At 39.1% G+C, this 18,127-nt stretch overlaps 1 protein-coding gene across 2 annotated transcripts; it reads left to right on the forward strand.

Annotated features, from left to right (window-relative positions):
* The first annotated feature begins 96 nt into the window (after positions 1-96).
* gan (gigaxonin) lies at positions 97-17,573 on the forward strand. Of its 2 annotated transcripts, none has more exons than XM_053500299.1 (11): positions 97-523; positions 2,351-2,465; positions 2,833-3,183; positions 4,654-4,874; positions 8,382-8,503; positions 10,958-11,070; positions 11,955-12,107; positions 12,193-12,329; positions 12,670-12,804; positions 12,950-13,059; positions 17,014-17,573. In XM_053500299.1, the coding sequence occupies exons 1-11, from the start codon at positions 324-326 to the stop codon at positions 17,193-17,195; spliced, it is 1,839 nt and encodes a 612-aa protein (XP_053356274.1). In that variant the 5' UTR covers positions 97-323; the 3' UTR covers positions 17,196-17,573. The 2 variants fall into 2 exon arrangements, with proteins under 2 accessions (XP_053356274.1, XP_053356275.1); XM_053500300.1 differs by lacking the exon at positions 17,014-17,573 and adding an exon at positions 13,394-13,495.
* The last annotated feature ends 554 nt before the right edge of the window (positions 17,574-18,127 follow it).

The raw sequence follows: 18,127 nt of genomic DNA on the forward strand, positions 1-18,127 counted from the left end.
CAGTAGGTGGTGCTGAGCAGCTCTCCAGGCCACCATCGCCTCACGATAAGAGCTGAAGAAGTAGAAGTTGCACTATTTACATTCGTGTAGCTTTAGCATTGTGAGCCTCGGTGTGATTAGAGGATCCTCCCGGGAGCATGAAGTCATAGACCGGGAATTGGGCTATAACTAAGAACTGTATATGACCCGTTATATTTATAACACTGAGCAATAATATATATTAGAATTGCTCCACAATAGCCGAGTGTTTACTCATGTTATGCGCTGTCGTTATTATTGTATACAGCTGAATTTCCTCCCCGGTAAGTGAGTTAGTTTAGAGAATGTCGAAGCCCGGGGCAGAGGCTGGAGCCGCGGCTGATCCGGGGTCAGTGGTGGCGGATCCACAGCATTCCCAGAAGCTGTTACGCTCGCTGCGTTCTTTCAGGCAGGACGGCAGTTTTCAGGACGCTGTTTTGGTTCTGGAAGGGGAAGAAATCCCTGTGCAGAAGAATATCCTGGCGGCAGCGAGTCCATATATCAGGTACTGAAACTTGTAGGGACATGACACAAGCTTGGCTTGGATAGAATAGTATAGAGCAGGTCAACAGAAGTGTGCTTCACGCTGCAGTTCAGTGTTTGTTTGTTTTTGTTTGTTTGTTTGTTGTTTTCCCTTCATGTTGTGTAACACAGATAGTATGTGGCCTTAGTCATGCTTGTGACTCGTCCTAGACATGCTGGAGCAGCAACAGGGTGTGTCCTACTGAACATAACACACACCAGCTCACACTCCACACACTCCTGCTGCTCTCTGCAAACATGTCTTTCAGTCCCTTGTGTAAGGCCTTCTCCCAGATTTCTATAGAAACTAAAAGCAGAAAAAGAAAAAAAAAAGTTTGACCATAAAGCAGTCCAAATGCTGGATGAATAGCTTTCATGTATTATTATTTATTAAGGGTTGGAATGATGCATAAGAGCTGTGACGATGATAAAAAAAGAAAAGAAATGAAAAGCTCGTCTAACCCGGGAAGTTTGAAGACAATGCACTGTTCACTTGGCTGTGCGGTGTGTACAGTAAACCGGATCAGGTGTCACAGATCAGGGTGGAGAGAAATGCTTCAGGAGTTGGGTTTGGTTCGGCTTTTTATCTCGTCGCATTAGTGCACATTCCCAACTCCTTACCTCGAAGAAAAACCTGTTTCTCTGTCTAATTTCACTATGTCACCTATAAAGCTCATGACTTTTTACTGCCTGTTTACTCCAAATTCACCTATAACACAAGGGGGACAAGTCAAGGCAAGTCAAGACAAACAGGAGTTGTACATGTTTAAAATATGTGAAGTATAAAATATAACGGAGTTTCTGGGAAGCTAGTGTTTTAGATGTGATCATGCTGAGGTGGCTCGGAGCTCGCTCCGTACAGTCCTGACCTCGCTCAAAACTATTTACTCATGTTTAGGCCATTAAAGGAGTTTCTAGCAGGCCAGCATGAAGCAGGCAGTATGATCATGGCTGGCTCTGATGAACTGGTGAAAACTTAATGGTATCCAAGTACTAGTAAAATGCTTGGATAAGTGCATTTGTGTCACAGGGATTATAAAGAAGAATATGCTCATTGCCTGTATCTTCTTTTTTTTTTATATACAGTATATTAATCAAAAGTCCCGGTTTGACTTAAACACCTCCAGTAGACTCAATAGAATAGAATAAAACACAAAGATTAAAACGAACAGGTATTTTGGTAGTTAAAAGTATTTATTTTATGCTTGTTATTTTATAATGTTATGTTGAAAAAAAATTAAATTAAGTTTATTTTATTTTATATTTGTGTATGTGCCCCTAAACAGATTGAAATTCTAATTTAAAATAGTAATAATAATAATGGCAAGTGCTCAAACACTTTTAAGAGTATATTTTGAGTGATTATCTAATTATGAGCATGTTAACCAAGTTAGGTGACATTACTATTCTAAAGTAAGTGTGTAGTAGTAGTAGAAAAAAAAGTAGTGATATCTGTATGATTTACGTTAAGACATTACAGCACAGATGTTCTTAGCTATTTTTTAAATTTTTTGGACAATCAAAAGTCCTGGTTTGACTTGAACGCATGTCATGTTTGTTTGAGGGTTTTTTATCTGAAAAAGTAGTGCCATTTTTAAAGTGGTAATTTGTAGAGTTTTAGAGATTTTATCTAAGAATCTAGGAAAGCTTTATACAGAAATGTTTTAGATATGTTAAAGTATTTTCACTGTCTTTAATAAAGGTGAGTTTTCTGTTCTTTCCGTAGGGCAAGGAACTGTTTCAAAAATTTTATCTTATAGTATCTGCTACAAATTCTTAAAACAACCCTTTCACATGTGCATAATTGTAGGACCAAGCTAAATTACAACCCACCCAAAGCGGATGGATCCACATACCGAATCGAGCTACAGGGAATCTCGATGCCCATCATGAAGCAGATTCTGGACTACATATTCAGCGGAGAGGTAATGTATTTGATATGAATGTGCCCATACCAGTACATCAGTTTGAGTACTTGCCGATACCACTACCTGGCAGAACTTTTCAGAAATCACCTACTTTCATAAATTTATAGGCGCTTTTTTAACGAAAAGTTCTAATATGAACTATGTAGAGAGAAAACAAAGCAAGATCTTAGGAGTTCAGTCCGGAAATAGTCCAGACATTGTTGAAAGGTGTTCTCGTTATATAGGTTCGCAACGTCAATGAAACGTGGCAGCCAAGGAGAATGGACTGGAACATCGAACCGATACCTGATACCAATACCGGGGCATGTGTGGGTTAGAAAACTGCTTTAAGGGAAGGAATATCTAACATTCTGTCTGATCATAGATCTCTCTGAGTGAGGACACGATCCAGGACGTGGTGCAGGCTGCCGACATGCTGCTCCTCACAGATCTCAAATCGTTGTGCTGTCAGTTCCTGGAGAACTGCATCACGGCGGAGAACTGTATCGGAATCCGGCTCTTCTCCCTGCACTACTGCCTGCACCACGTGCACCACGTGGCCACAGAGTACCTGCAGACGCACTTCAGGGACGTGGTCGACACGGAGGAGTTCCGCGAGCTGCCGCCCGAGCGTCTATGTGAGCTGTTGGCCATGGAGAAGCTCAACGTGGGTAATGAGAGGTACGTCCTGGAGGCCGTGGTGCGCTGGCTCGCCTACGACATCGAGGCCCGACGGGTAAGCAAGTCGATTTCTATCATGAATAATCATATCATAAGCATGTTACTTTTTAAATTTTTACTAGTAATAATAACTGTTAGGATTATGGTTTTCTTTTTCAAATCGCTTTCTGTCCTCTTCCTCCACCATGAGTTCACAGAAGTCCATTATTGTCTAATGTTACTCTAATGAACAGGGGACAGAGAGAAATGCCATCCCTTACCCCCCTCAAAGCGAGGTTTATTTTTGATTCAGTCATGTATCGCCTTCTTTCATGTAATGGTTTGTGTATCACCACACTTCAAAATTGATAGGGTACCTGACATACCCTTCACTCTGGATTACGGTTAATCTGGATTTATAGCTCAGACTTTTTTTTTTTTCTTTTTTTTTTTTATGCACCAAACGTTTAAGTGATACCCAGTCATTTCTATTTTTTTAAGCATTTGTTTAGCACTATCCTTCCAGGTTTTAATGGTGTGTTGAACAGTTCTCAATCCAATTCCAGTCTTTTCATAGTTGGCCAGGCAGTGTAGATCAACTCCAACCCTTTACAGTTTTTACCCTTTTCATCTGTTACAGCACGTGAACCACCTGTTGTGATAAACCCTTCCTTTAGGTAGGACTCAAGGCATTTTTTTTTTTTTTCTTTAACAACAATTTTTTTTTTTTTTTTTTTACTTTTGTCAGACATCGTTGCCCAGAGTGAATTGCATTTTATCTTTTACACTACATTTTATGCTCAAGGGCTCAACTTGGTGGTGCTGGGGTTCGAACCTGGGACTTTCTGATCAGCAGTCCAGCGCATTCGCCATTGAGCTATTCCTGACTTTTTAATGGTTCTTTCTTTTTGTTGGCAGTCTCAGAGTCTCACCTGCTGTCTCAGCATTGGCTATAATCTCCTTTTCAAAGCAGCTCTACACTGGTGTTTTGTTTTTTTACTCAATTTAGCTAGAGTTAGCTTGTAACATTGGCTTAATTTTATCTGGTGCTCTGCAGACCCCAATAGTCAATAAAATGGAAATTCTATAAAAATACCTTTTTTTATTTGTAATTTACTGGGGTAGATGATTAGTACATAAACTAGTTGCCCACTAAGAGGAGCTGCTGCGTGGCCTGAGCAGTGGAAAATCACAGCAACAAGCCAGACTAGACTATTTAACAGTTGACTCTTTAAAAATCAAGGCTTGCTCTATAATGTAGGAGCAAATAAATATCATAATCTAGAATATCAGAATGGGATCTTTTGAATAATAAAATATGACATGCTTTTTGACATTCTCAGAACGTTCCAAGAACATCTTTCTGAAACACTCCAAGAATTAAATAGTTCTGTTTTTGAATGCTCTCTCATTGTCATAATTGCAACTTATAAAGAGCCTGCATAACATTTTTACAAAGATACCAAATCAGATTTCAGGAGTGTCTGATGGTAGTCGAGATGTTTTGATGTGTGTGTCTTTGACCTTTATTGCTGTCTGGCTGTAGGTGCACATGAAGGAGGTGATGTCTGCAGTGTGGGTTCAGGGCCTAGATCAGAGCTACCTGCAGGAGCAGATGGTTGGAGACCCGCTCATGAGGGAGGTGATCGGCGAGTGCTGCATGGAGTCATTACGAGGCGCGGCGCAGCAAGGAGAGGCACTGCTGGCTGCCTTCAAACCCCGCGGCTACTCCGAGTGCATCGTCATTGCAGGGGGTGAGGACAGGGCGTGAGTATTGGAACGAGCCACAAAGAGCACTACCAGAAACTGATATATTAAGTAAAAATTAATAAATAAAAACATTTTGTATGTGAAATTTAATAGGAATAAATCATAAAACGGGGTGGTGTTGTGAGAAAATTATTTAGAGGTATTTGATGCTTGGTACACTATGAAAGTGTACCAATGACGCCTTATTTGAACCATTATTCAATAACCAACCTCTCTTTTAATTCACTTCCTAATTTAATTACACAGACTAAAAACAAAGAAAGTGCAAAGTTCTCTGTCCAGAAAAACTTTATAGTTACAACAAACTTGAAACTTTACCTTTGACTCCATCATCTACCTCAAATAAAATGTCAACGTCAATTGAGGAAGGGAATCACCAGGGAGCACCCGATACGATATTATACGATATGATATTGTCACGATACCTAGGTGCAGATTCTTTAGATTATTATTATTTATTTATTTTTTTGTTACAATTCTAAACAAACTTGGCAAATAATTCAGCTTGTACCACACAGGATGCTGGACTGCCTGCCAATGTCTGAATAGTTTAGCGCCACCTGTAGGATTATAGAGAAACTGCAACTTTTTAACATCGCAAAAGCAAACCCAGAAATCAAATTTGGTGTCAGTGAGGCAATATATGGATTGCCACACAAAAGAATCACCATACATTACTGAATTTATTTTCCTGCGCATTATGATAATTGTACACAATTTAATATTCACATTACAGCACTTGGCAGACACCCTTATACAGAGCAGCTTACATTTTTATGTACATCAGAGGTTATCCAAACTGACCTTTCAAGATTTCTTAAAGCATTTTTTTTTTACCTAAAAAAAACATTTTAATAAGGAGTGCTACTGTACTGAATTTGATATGGTCGCAGACATGAGGGTGCAGCCCAAGTGCTGAAGGCATCACAGCCATGCTGATGTTCACCTCAGCAGCATGAGCATGAGTGTGCCCAAATACCATTTATTATGAAATGTTTATTTATTTAACCAGTTATTTTTGTTCCACCAACACACCTGTCCTTCCCAGCCCGGCACAACTAACTAATCCCCACTTGGCGGAGCTTGTGACTAACAGTTATTAGTGTTACTAACAGGGCTGAAAATAGATTTAAATTCTTACCAGTACGATGTAGCCAAAAGGTGGAGAGAAGGAAAAGGTAGACAGTCCTGTAAATATCAAAAGTTTCTCATTATATTTTCATTTATTCTGCTTTAGAATATCAGCTCCGTGAAATTTCAGTTTCTGCAGGTGAAACCCCAATAGGGTTAAATGGAAAGCTGGTACGCTAGGGTGTAAAATCACCTGTTCCCAACACCAAGTCGTGCCCTTGATCAAGGATTAAAGAGGCATGTGGGATTCACGGGATGGGATTAAAGATGAAGCAATTATTAAGGAGTCAGTGTTGTTTAAGATAACATAATGTTATCAGATGTTTTTCTTGCTAAAAGTGCTTCAGTGACTGGTTTGAATGTGAGTTTTGGCAGGCAGCCGCTCTCTCCTCAGTACTACGGATTACAGTGACCTACTTTCACCCATGCTGCGACCTCCATTAGTGTAATTAACGGTTATTAGAACACCTGTGACACGTGTGATGCATGTACAGTAGTTAGACGTCCCAGTGTTGTTAGTGTCTATTATCACCGCTCGTGGAATTCCCCGCATATTAATGTCGGTGCATAAATTAAAATAACTTGCTAATAACAGTCCATTAATAACACTAATGGACCAGCATCAAGAATTTTTCAGCATGTTGGATCACGGTTATTATGCATGATTTGAGTTGATTGTTTTTTTAAGTTTCTTAAGTTATGTGGAAAATAATAGTATAAAATTTTAGAAATAATAATTATTAGATTTAATTAGATATTATAATTATTTAATTAATTATACTTAACAATTATAAATGGAATAGTTATTCACACATAAAAACTGATACAATACTAATTTCTCATAACTACAGTCGTGGCCAAAAGTTTTGAGAATTACATAAATATTGGAAATTGGAAAAGTGGCTGCATAAGTTTTTATATGAAGAGTGATCAGATGAATTGCATAGTCCTTCTTTGCCATGAAAATTAACTTAATCCCCAAAAAACCTTTCCACTGCATTTCATTGCTGTCATTAAAGGACCTGCTGAGATCATTTCAGTAATCGTCTTGTTAACTCGGGTGAGAATGTGGACGAACACAAGGCTGGAGATCATTATGTCAGGCTGATTGGGTTAGAATGGCAGACTTGACATGTTAAAAGGAGGGTAATGCTTAAAATCATTGTTCTTCCATTGTTAACCATAGTGACCTGCAAAGAAACGCATGCAGCCATCATTGCGTTGCATAAAAATGGCTTCACAAGCAAGGATATTGTGGCTACTAAGATTGCACCTAAATCAACAATTTATAGGATCATTCAACTTCAAGGAAAGAGGTTTAATTCTTGTTAAGAAGGCTTCAGGGTGTCCAAGAAAGTCCAGCAAGCGCCAGTCTCCTAAAGAGGATTCAGCTGCGGGATCGGAGTGCCACCAGTGCAGAGCTTGCTCAGGAATGGCAGCAGGCAAGTGTGAGCGCATCTGCACGCACAGTGAGGCGAAGACTTTTCGAAGATGGCCTGGTGTCAAGAAGGGCAGCAAAGAAGCCACTTCTCTCCAAAAAAAAAACATCAGGCACAGATTGATCTTTTGCAGAAAGTATGGTGAATGAACTGCTGAGGACTACTTAGGAGTAAAGCATCCTGAGACCATTCATGTGTGGGGTTGCTTCTCATCCAAGGGAGTGGGCTCACTCACAATTTTGCCCAAAAACACAGCCATGGATAAAGAATGGTACCAAAACACCCTACAACAGCAACTTCTTCCAACAATCCAACAACAGTTTGGTGAAGAACAATTTATTTTCCAGAACGATGGAGCACCGTGCCATAAGGCAAAAGTGATAACTAAGTGGCTCGGGGACCAAAACGTTGAAATTCTGGGTCCATGGCCTGGAAACTCCCTAGATCTGAATCCCATTGAGAACTTGTGGTCAATCCTCAAGAGGCGGGTGGACAACCAAAAACCCACTAATTCTGACAAACTCCAAGAAGTGATTTATAAAAGAATGGTTTGCTATCAGTCAGGATTTGGCCCAGAAGTTGATTGAAAGAATTGCAGAGGTCCTGAAAAAAAAAGTTCCAACATTGCAAATACTGACTTTTTGCATAAATGTCATGTAATTGTTGATAAAAGCTTTTGAAACGTATGAAGTGCTTGTAATTATATTTCAGTGCATCACAGAAACAACTAAACCAAAGATATAAAAGCAGTTTAGCAGCTAACTTTGTGAAAACTAATATTTGTCATTCTCAAAACTTTTGGCCACGACTGTATATATATATATTTTTTTCTTTTTTAACTAATGCAGCATAACAAAGCTATATTCCGTGTAATTTTATCATCTTCATGATGAAATTAAGGGGAGTGTTTTTGTCTGTTCTGTTTTCTGTTCAGGACCCGGAAGCCCTCTGCAGTGACACGCTGCATGTGCCCTCTTTATGACAGGAACCGGCAGCTCTGGATCGATCTGCAGCCTATGAACGAGAGGAGAATCGGTCACGGGGTGGTCACTGCCGGTCAGTACCTTCTTCCAGACAGAGCTTTATTCCTGTCCGGTTTTTATGCAGAACATCAGAAACCCTGACTGCAAAATATCTTGTAATGATTGAAGATATGTCCCTTATTCTTAGATAGGGGGGGCAGGAGAATGCAAATCCTAAAACATGTCTAACCTGTGTGGGTGCTCTTATGCATCAAAGTCAAATGATCTTTATCTAACATCTCACACACAGGAAAGGTAAATTTAGTAGAATACTCAAGCGGCAGTACATTCACTTGCATATACCGCTAAGTCAGTGGTTCTCAAACATTTTCTGTCATTCCCCACTTAAGGGGGTGGGTGAATTTTCAAGCCCCACTTGTCAACAAAATGATAACGAAATCGGCCAAGTTTACTATTTATTGAAATATTAATTTCTAAACCAATAAGATCAAATAACACAAAGTTCAAAACAGATAAAATACACGTGCAATTGTTATAACAGGCTTTCTTCGTCACTTATCTAGAGCTTTCTTTCAAAGAAGTTGAGTGGCTTATTAACGTGACTAGGGTGTGTTGTCTCTAAGTGTCTTCCTACTTTGTTCGGTCTCATGCTGTCTGACGAATGATTTAGGGATCATTGCAAAAAGCCGCACACCAACAAAAAGCGTAGAATGATATTGATCTTCCCTTTTGTTCAGCGCCTGAAGAATCAAAAAGCAACTTTGTTGCCACACTGGAAACTAGAAATGCCAGACTAGTACTGCCTGATAAAATAGTAATTTTAACAAAAATACAGAAACATTAGCATACACATTGGAATAAATGAAATTACATATATAATACCGAATGTTTCCTTATATGTATTCCTTTTCTATTATTTTTCACTAATTTCCTCCCGTTCATTGCGCCCCACCAGTTATGTCTGTATTCTCAACTAGCAGGGCGCACCTCACACTTTGAGAACACGGTGCTAAGTACAGATTGTGTTAAATTTCATAGGAAGTTTGAGCACAAGTGTTCAATAGTGTCCCATCAGGATCACTATTTAGGAAGGGGTTGAATTATTGGCCCCCATTAAGCAAAAACAACAACAAAGGAGATTTAAAATGACTGGAATCGGGTTGGACACTGTCCAAAACAGTATTGGTGCTGATCCGTCAACTATGATGAATAAATGTGGTCAGAAAAAAAATAAATAAACAATCGCACACGCTTGAAACATTTTCAAGAGCATTTTCACACAAAAAGGTCATGTGGTCTGATGAGTCCAGATCTGCCTTGTTTAAGGGTCATGGGTGCATTCTTTTATCTGACTCTCTTTTTATCCTGATGCACCCATTATGCCTAGTCATGGATACTGTACAAGCCTGCTGGAGCTGTTACAATCTAGGGTTGCTTCAATTGGTCAGGTCTAGGGTCATTGTTATGTGCTTAAAGAATGAGGTCATGACCACCTCAAGTTTTTCCTTCAATTGATTTTTTTTTTTCTTCTATGGTGGCACATGCATATTCTGAGATGACAATGCCAGGATTCACCATGAGCATGAGACATTAATTTCACATTTGGATTGGCCAAATCTAGGCCTTAAATCCACTTGGAATTTTTGGGGTGTGCCGGAAAAGACTTTTACGCAGCGGTCCAACTCCTCCATTATCAAGACAAGATCTTTGAGAGAAATTAATGCTACTCTGGATAGAAAAAAAATATTTGACATTGCATAAGCTGATCGAAATGATGCCTAGTAAAAACAGTTTTTTCTTATTTAGACCCCCCCAATAAATCCCAAAGATTATAATCACTCCTAATGGCTGGTTTAAGGGAGGAAAAAAGTGTCTCCCCCTGTTAGATTTAATGAATATTCTGTGAGGGTTTAGCTCCAAGAGCAGTTGACTTGCAGTACATTATCAGTCAAAAGTTTGGGCTCTGCAGAAGTAAGTTTTAAGTTTTGGTCTTGCTTTTTTTGGTAAGAGAGCCAGTTTCATCATGGCGCTTGATGGTTTTTGCAAATGCACTTGGCAATACTGTTCTTGCAAGAAATATTCCAGAACAGCTGACCTTTCTGTGTTAAAAATAACAACTGATATTTGTTACTTAAATACCTAATGCCATATGTGTTATTTCATTGTTTAAAAAAAGGATTGTTCTAGAATGTCGAAAATAAATCTAAACTTGTGTGGTCTAAATTCTAGTTGTTGCCAATTCAATAAGACATTGTGTTATTATATAATGTCTAATATTTAATAACATTTCAACAAGAAGTTATTGTCTTATTACCTGAATATTGTAATAATTGTTACTCACTCGCAAATAGTGATGCAATACAACCAGAGGTATGAAAGTAGCAGTATTGTATTTTTTTATTTTATTGTACAATGTTCACCCTTAAGAACATTTAGTGCTACCATCTAGAAGTCTTAGTAATTACAGTGAATACCGTTACAGTGAGTACCCTCATCAGAAGTTCATGTTTACTGTTCTCCCTCTCAGACGGCTGCCTCTTTTCGATTGGGGGAATGGATGAAAACAAGGCCGTGTTGAGCAGTGGGGAGAAATACAACCCAGAGACCAACACTTGGACGCATATTCCACCAATGAATCAGGTATCTTTATCAATTGCCAAAAGGGTGCTATACTTTAGATATGATGCTTTGTTTAATTCCTTTAGATATTCTTCATAATTTTATTTTTCTTTCTGCTCATTGAATGTTATGAGGGGCGTTCAAGTTAAACCAGGACGACTTCTGGATTAGGCTGTAAACCGGTTGACATTAAGAGAAGATTTCGAATGCAGTATGGCGATAAGACTCTCAGCTGCAGTAAATCATTTGAATGGTGCAAACATTTTAAAGAAGGACGTACATCCGCCCCCGACCAAGGTGGCTGCTGTAGTTTCTGGAACATTTAGCGAGTGGAACGCCTGATCTTTGAAAAACGAGTGATAACTTGCCGCCAACTTGTGGAAGAGACGCACCTGTCTGTCAGAAGTGCACCCACAATCATTTACAAACACAGCTTGCACATTACAGGAACTCAGCTGGGAGTTATTATAGTTACAGTCCCCTGTACAGACCTGACCTCCCTCTAAGCACGTGTTTTGTGGTGGCTGTTTTTTCCATTAAAGTTGCTCCCGGGAGGCCAGAGTGAAAATCCGATCATGGATCTGGTGTACTTGAGAAAACTTTTTACCTTGATGGTATCCAATCACTAGTGAAATTTCGGGATAAATGCAGTAGCGTAGCAGGAGATTATATAGAGGAATAAACGGGGTTTTTACTCCTAAAACTGTATTCTGTTATTCTCCACGAATAAAAAAATCCTGTTTTGACTTGAACTCCTCTCTTTGTTCCTCCACTAGGGGCAGCGCACACCTGCTTTTCTATGTGCCTGCTGGAAAACAACATGGCCGCATCAGATGTAAAAACAGCAAACTGTAGTTTAACACCAGATGTCAGTGTTTGACCGGCATTGTTTCTAACGTGTTTAGGCAAGGCAGCACTTTTGTATTGCTGAATTGGATGGACTCATCTATGTGCTGGGTGGGGAGAATGAGGACACAGAAGTCCTCCTCACCATGGAAGTGTTTGACCCTCACCTAAATAACTGGACGACCCAGACAAGCATGACTACTGTTCGTAAGGTGAGAGAGTGTTTGCACTGGGATTCATTTGTATATCACACACTTGATCGGTGTTAGACAAACACTCGCTTGTCTCGTCTTTTAGTTTGGATGCTGTGCTACAATGAAGAAGAAGCTCTATGTCATGGGAGGAGGGTCTTACGGGAAAATTTACGACTCTGTGGAATGTTACGACCCCAAGACTCAGCAGTGGACCACACTCTGCCCTCTAAAGGAGAGAAGGTAGAAAAGCATGCAGAGAACTGTATAGACAACAAAAATGGAAGTAATGTTAGTATAAAGGGGAAAAAAACTATTTTTCTTAGACACTCAGGTAAAAGAGAAACGATATCCTGTAAACAGGTCATACAGCCTTAGTACCCTGTGTTGTTTCACTCCTAATATTCACTCGTGTTGTGTTATTAAGTAAACACGTACTACAAGATGACATGGCGCAACCTTGATTGTTTAGGCAGACTGGAGAGCAGGAAAATGATGTCTTGTTTTCGTTCATTTCACTTTGAGCGATTATGTTTGCGTATATGCCGGAGAAGCTAACATTAGTTATGGTTTTTGGCCGCAGGTTTGGCGCCGTGGCGTGTGGTGTAGGGCAGGAGCTCTATGTGTTCGGAGGAGTGAGGAGCAGAGATGCTGACAACCCCGAGTCCAGCCAGATGACCATCTGCAAATCTGAGTTCTTTCACGATGAGTTGAAAAGGTGGGGTTTTTAAAAAAAAATGTAAAAAAAAATGTAAAAAAAAAAAAAAGTGGTGGGATGCATTAAAAGATGACTTTGTTGAGACATTAGAACCCGGAATAAACAATATACCTGTAAATCTCTTGCCAATGTTATAAACCTACAGATGGGTGTTGCTTGATGATCAGAGCCTGTGCATACACACCACATCATCATTCGTGTATGGAGCTGTTCCCATTGGGGCCAGTATATACGTGGTGGGAGAACTGGATACAGGTAAGCCCGATAATGATTTTTAAAACATAATTTTTTTCTCTCTGTGACCACTGCTTCAGATGTTAACGTTTCTAGGTATAAAATGATCGATTTTAACAAACAAACAAGAATCATTTCAATAACTCTTAAAATTTGAAGCTCCAGATAAGGAATATTTAAAACATGTATAACAAATATTTTGATTTTTACATACATTTTTGGTGTTTATTCACACCAATTAGACACTTGTAGCATACTCGGACAACATGCTTTTTTCGTCTTACACATGATATTTGCAGTCTTTTTTTTATTTATGAAGTTAAATGCCTCTGTACTGGACTGCTGTTTCTTCCAGTGTGAGTAGGCCCTGGATTTACAACAACCCTGATTACGATTCCACTCTACAGCAGAGAAGAATGGAAAATCCGTGTAGACAGAATCTCACAAATCTCATTTAACCAATAAATGTTAAAACAGAACAATCATGCTTACAAGTGTTATACAATAATAGTAAAACTCTCATGACAACACAGACTTGAGCATGTCTCACCAGTGCTTTTATAGAGGTTTGCCCATCTCAGTTAAAAAACAAATTCTGCTTAATTCCACTTTTCCGAAGGGTCCGAGGTACTCGTGCCATCATAGAGTAACTGTGGCACTTACAAGTTTAAAACTTTATTGGTACCATAAAAGCACACACAACAGATTTGAGGCTTAATTGAAGAAAAAAAGGCCTTTAATGAAGTATGTTTTACACAAATGGTTTTCATGTAATGTTTAATGATGCCCCGGCCTCTGCACGTAGACATCCATTAAACAGCAAGGAAGTTTCAGTTAACTCCTTCATGCACCTTGTCCACATTCTCACACACGCAGTATGTTAAATTTTTTAATTTTTAATAGGAGTAACATTTAAATAAAATAAAAATTATATTTTATCATTTTAACCCTCCTATTATCTTTGGGGTAAATGTGACCCTATTCAATGTTTAAAGTCTTGAAAAAAAAAATTTCATATTCAGTTATATATATATATATATATATATATATATATATATATATATATATATATAATTATTATAATATTATTATACAATAATTATATATAAACGTGTTAAAGAAAGCCGTGCGTCCGTGAACGACGATCCCAGCCGGGGTGGCTCGGAGCCTGCAGCAGTCGCTCCAATAAGCATCAATTGACGGCAACGCAACTTCTGATCCCTGAAAACCGATGTACAACTTTCAGAATCATATCATAACTTGCAGAAGAGACACATCTGTCTGTGGGAACTGTACACAATTACTCACCAGCACAATGCAGGAACTCAGCTGGGAGTTATTGTTACATGCCCCGTTGGCATCTCTACATGTTTGGGACATCAAATGAGGTCCTGGGAGACCAGCTTTTCAGACGTGAAGCAGGCAGTCGGATCATGGCTCCAGTGTACTGAGAGAACTTTCTACCTTGATGATAGACGAGCACTAGTGCAACACTGGGATAAGTGCATTAGTGTAGCAGGGGATTATACAAAGAAATAATTGTAGCTTTTACTCTCATAACTGCATTCAGTTATTCTACACAATCAAAAATCCTGGTTCCACTTGAATGCTTCTTGTAGATTCTGAGAGAACACCAGGATAACAATTAAAAAGTATTAAATCCATGTTAATATTTAAAATGTTAGATTTTGTTTATATGCTAAAACACCTTTAAAAGTCTTTGTTGAGTGATTATCTTCTTATGAACATGCTAACCAAGTTGCATAACATTACTATACTAAAATGTGTGTGTGTGTGGTAGTTACATCTTTATGATGTATGTTAAAACATTACAGCACAGATGTTTTCAGCAGTTTTTCTTTCCTTGGTAAATGAGCCTCAAATGATGAAAAGGTTGTTGTTGTAACATATAAAAGCTCATTTTAATATGTTGTGTAATTTTTTTTCCCCCCTTTATAATTTTACATCTTGTGTCTTATTCTAATGCAGAACAACTTGCTGTCTATCCCTGTGGATTAAGTTACATGTTAGGGGGGAATACTCTAAACTAGCTACATTCCCAAACAAAACGCTTTTTTAGGTTTTTGATTTGAATAGCCAAGAGTAGGGCTGAAGAATTTGATAAAAAATTCTCATTGCAAAATTTATATTTTGACACTTATTGTGATTCCGATTTAAACAAGTAACTTTCAAATGTTGTACTATTCATTCATCAATTCGTTCATTTATCTTTTGTAATGCTTATCCTGTTCAGGGAGGGCCTGGAGCCTATCCCAGGAGACTTTGGGGACGAGGCAGGGTGCATCCTGGACAGGGTGCCAGCCTATTACAGGGCACACACATAGTGAGCAATTTGGGAACACCCCAAATTGCTTTATTTAGCCTAATCTGCATGTCTTTGGACTGTTGGCAAAAACTCCAACTAAATGATGGCAGTAGTAGTAGTTGCATTAAGGCATTGTGTTCAGTTCTATCTCAAATCCTTTTTTTTACAACATGACCACCGTGACCTCTGCCAAGTAATACGTGATGTCATCTGTGATTTTCTTGTCTCTTCGAGGTCTCTCCCATTTGACACGATTCCTGCAAGTGCTCTGTGTCTTCATTAGCGAGTCTTCGTTAGCATTATCCAGCGTTCAGTCGAGGTGGAGATTTGTTAGAGGCAGCTCAAAGCGTTTCTATATTTTGCCTCTTAGTTTATTATCTTTTAGGGTCTGCTTCTTTTTGACTGTCTCAATTGTTTTAATAAGTGCTGTACTTCTTGCTGTTCCTCGGCGAGTCTGTGCTGAATGTGCTAATGGTTAGCTGTCGCATTGAGCCGATAATGTAACAAGGAAGCTGAAGCTAGATAAATATCACCCAGGGGTTTTTGCCAGGACACTCAGTAAAGTAATTAACCTCTTGATAAACATTTATAATAGACAGGTTGCACAATATGTGAGATTAGGTTCAGGCTTTAAGTGAGATATGTTGCTATTTTAGGCATTGAATGTACGCACAATTTAGCTTTATTCAGACATGTACACATGGTCCTTATTTAGAAATAGACACAAATAGATATTAATGTTTGCTTCGTCGTTCACACAAAAGAGAATTTGTTCCTCATGATCGCTTTGACTTGCTTTACCAGAAACATCTCTTTTTATTTGTTTAAAGTATGTGTCAATATTTTTATATAGTATTATGATGTAATGAGTCAATATGATGAGCAAATAAAAAAAACAACTCTAGATGAATTTTTATATCTTTCACTCAGAATAGTGCGAGTGGTGACCCTTAACTGATCTTCATTTCTGTTAAAGCCTCTTCACCTGTACGAACTGCACAAGCAAAGGTTCCTCTATCGCACTTCCACCATCAGTATTGCTGCACTTGTCATCATCTGGATCGCTAGTGTGTCTTCAGATGAATCGCATGTCGGAACTTTCTGGATTCACTGATATATAAATTGAAAGTCACACACCCACTAATTTCTTACGCAAATAATTAAAACAAAGCATCAATCAACAATTGAGAACTTTATCAGAACTTCCACTGATGCGCCCACGTGTAAGCGTCATGGTGGACCCTGTTCTCTGATCCCAACTCCATAACAAGTTGGGAATTTCACTTTTGAGATGTTTTGTGACAAATATACGCTTTTTCCTATTTATCACCAGAATCACTAAACGCATAATAAATATCCATTCATTGTTTCAAGTTCGCACTTTCCGTTAAATGGGTCAGGGGTAGCTCAGTGGTTAAGGCATTGGACTACGGTTTGGAAGATCCCTGGTTCAAACCCCCCAACCACCAAGTTGCCACTGTTGGGCCCTTGAGCAGGGCCCTTAACCCTTAACTGCTCAGATGTAAAATGAGATAAAAATGTAAATCAGTTTTTTTTCTAGAATTATAATGTTACCATAAGGTATGTAAAGCTTTTCCTTCCACTGTGTGTGTGTGTGTGTGTGTGTGTGTGTGGTTGTGCGCGCGCAGGCACCAGTTACGACTACGTCCGAGAGTTCCGACGCAGTACAGGCACTTGGCATCCGACCCGCCCTCTCCTGCCTTCGGACCTGTGCAAGACCGGCTGTGCTCCTCTGCGCATCGCTAACTGTAAGCTGTTCCGGCTGCAGCTGAAACAGGGCCTGTTCCGGATCCGAGTGCCATCCATGTAATGTGGACTTCCATGCTTATGTTGTGTCATAATCCTTCTGCTTTTGCTGATTGGGTAAATAAAAAGAAGAAAATTTAAAAGAGAAAGAAAAAGAAGAAGCACATGTGGCGTTTTGGAAAATCGCTGGAATTTAGGGCAAGGATGCTTACTTGAGTGAGCGGTGTTGGGGACATTTTGTCCACTTTGATTCATGTCTTCTTAAGGGAAAGTGTCTTATTTTGTTGACTTTTTTTACTGTAAGGGATCTTTTGATATGTAGCAGCTTCCTTGCTTTTTGTAGTGTTAATACTGTTATAAGTGTGGACCACAGGTTGTTGCTCATTGCTACTGCCTTTACACACGGCATCAATACAGATAATCGCTTGGACCACAATAAGGATGCAGCTCGATTGCGTTTCATTTTTTTAATTATTTTTTTATTTAATAATTTATGGATTCGTCATACACTTGGGTCCACTGTTGACGGGAACCGCGTTCGACTCTCGGGAGAAGAATGATGGGAGCAGCGGTGTATTTTTAGCTCATATTAAACACGGCTTTAGATATAGAAAGTATTAACTCTCGTGGCAGACTGGTGTGAAAAGTATTTGGGAGAAACGGACAAAAGCATGCATATATAAACTCAGTAGCAAAGTCAGGGTTTTTTTGTTTAGCATTATTAAGCGTTTAATATTAAGACTGTGCCACATGGAGGTAATTCCGTGTAATACAGTACAGTAGAGCTTAGGCATGCTACATGTGTTAAACCAGTAGTAGGAACTGTTTTGTTCTGTATTGATCAAAATCGTACTCAAGGATTCTCATTCACATTCGAGTTGCCTAGTGTGCGTGCGTGTGTGTGTGTGTGTGTGTGTGTGTGTGTTTTTGAGGGTGACCTTTGAACTGGCTTTCCAGTCAGTGCAGACCATTTTGGCATCCAGTGACCCCATTTGT

This window comes from Clarias gariepinus, chromosome 7 (genome assembly GCF_024256425.1).
Source record: "Clarias gariepinus isolate MV-2021 ecotype Netherlands chromosome 7, CGAR_prim_01v2, whole genome shotgun sequence".
NCBI classification, from domain to species: domain Eukaryota; kingdom Metazoa; phylum Chordata; class Actinopteri; order Siluriformes; family Clariidae; genus Clarias; species Clarias gariepinus.

What these genes read in the sequence shown, in the direction of transcription:
- gan (XM_053500299.1), top strand. Translation starts at nt 324, where the DNA reads ATGTCGAAGCCCGGGGCAGAGGCTGGAGCCGCGGCTGATCCGGGGTCA. An exon ending in ACGACATCGAGGCCCGACGG is followed by an intron (nt 3,184 to 4,653) that starts GTAAGCAAGTCG and finishes GTCTGGCTGTAG; the next exon opens with GTGCACATGAAGGAGGTGAT. An exon ending in ATATTCCACCAATGAATCAG is followed by an intron (nt 11,071 to 11,954) that starts GTATCTTTATCA and finishes TAACGTGTTTAG; the next exon opens with GCAAGGCAGCACTTTTGTAT.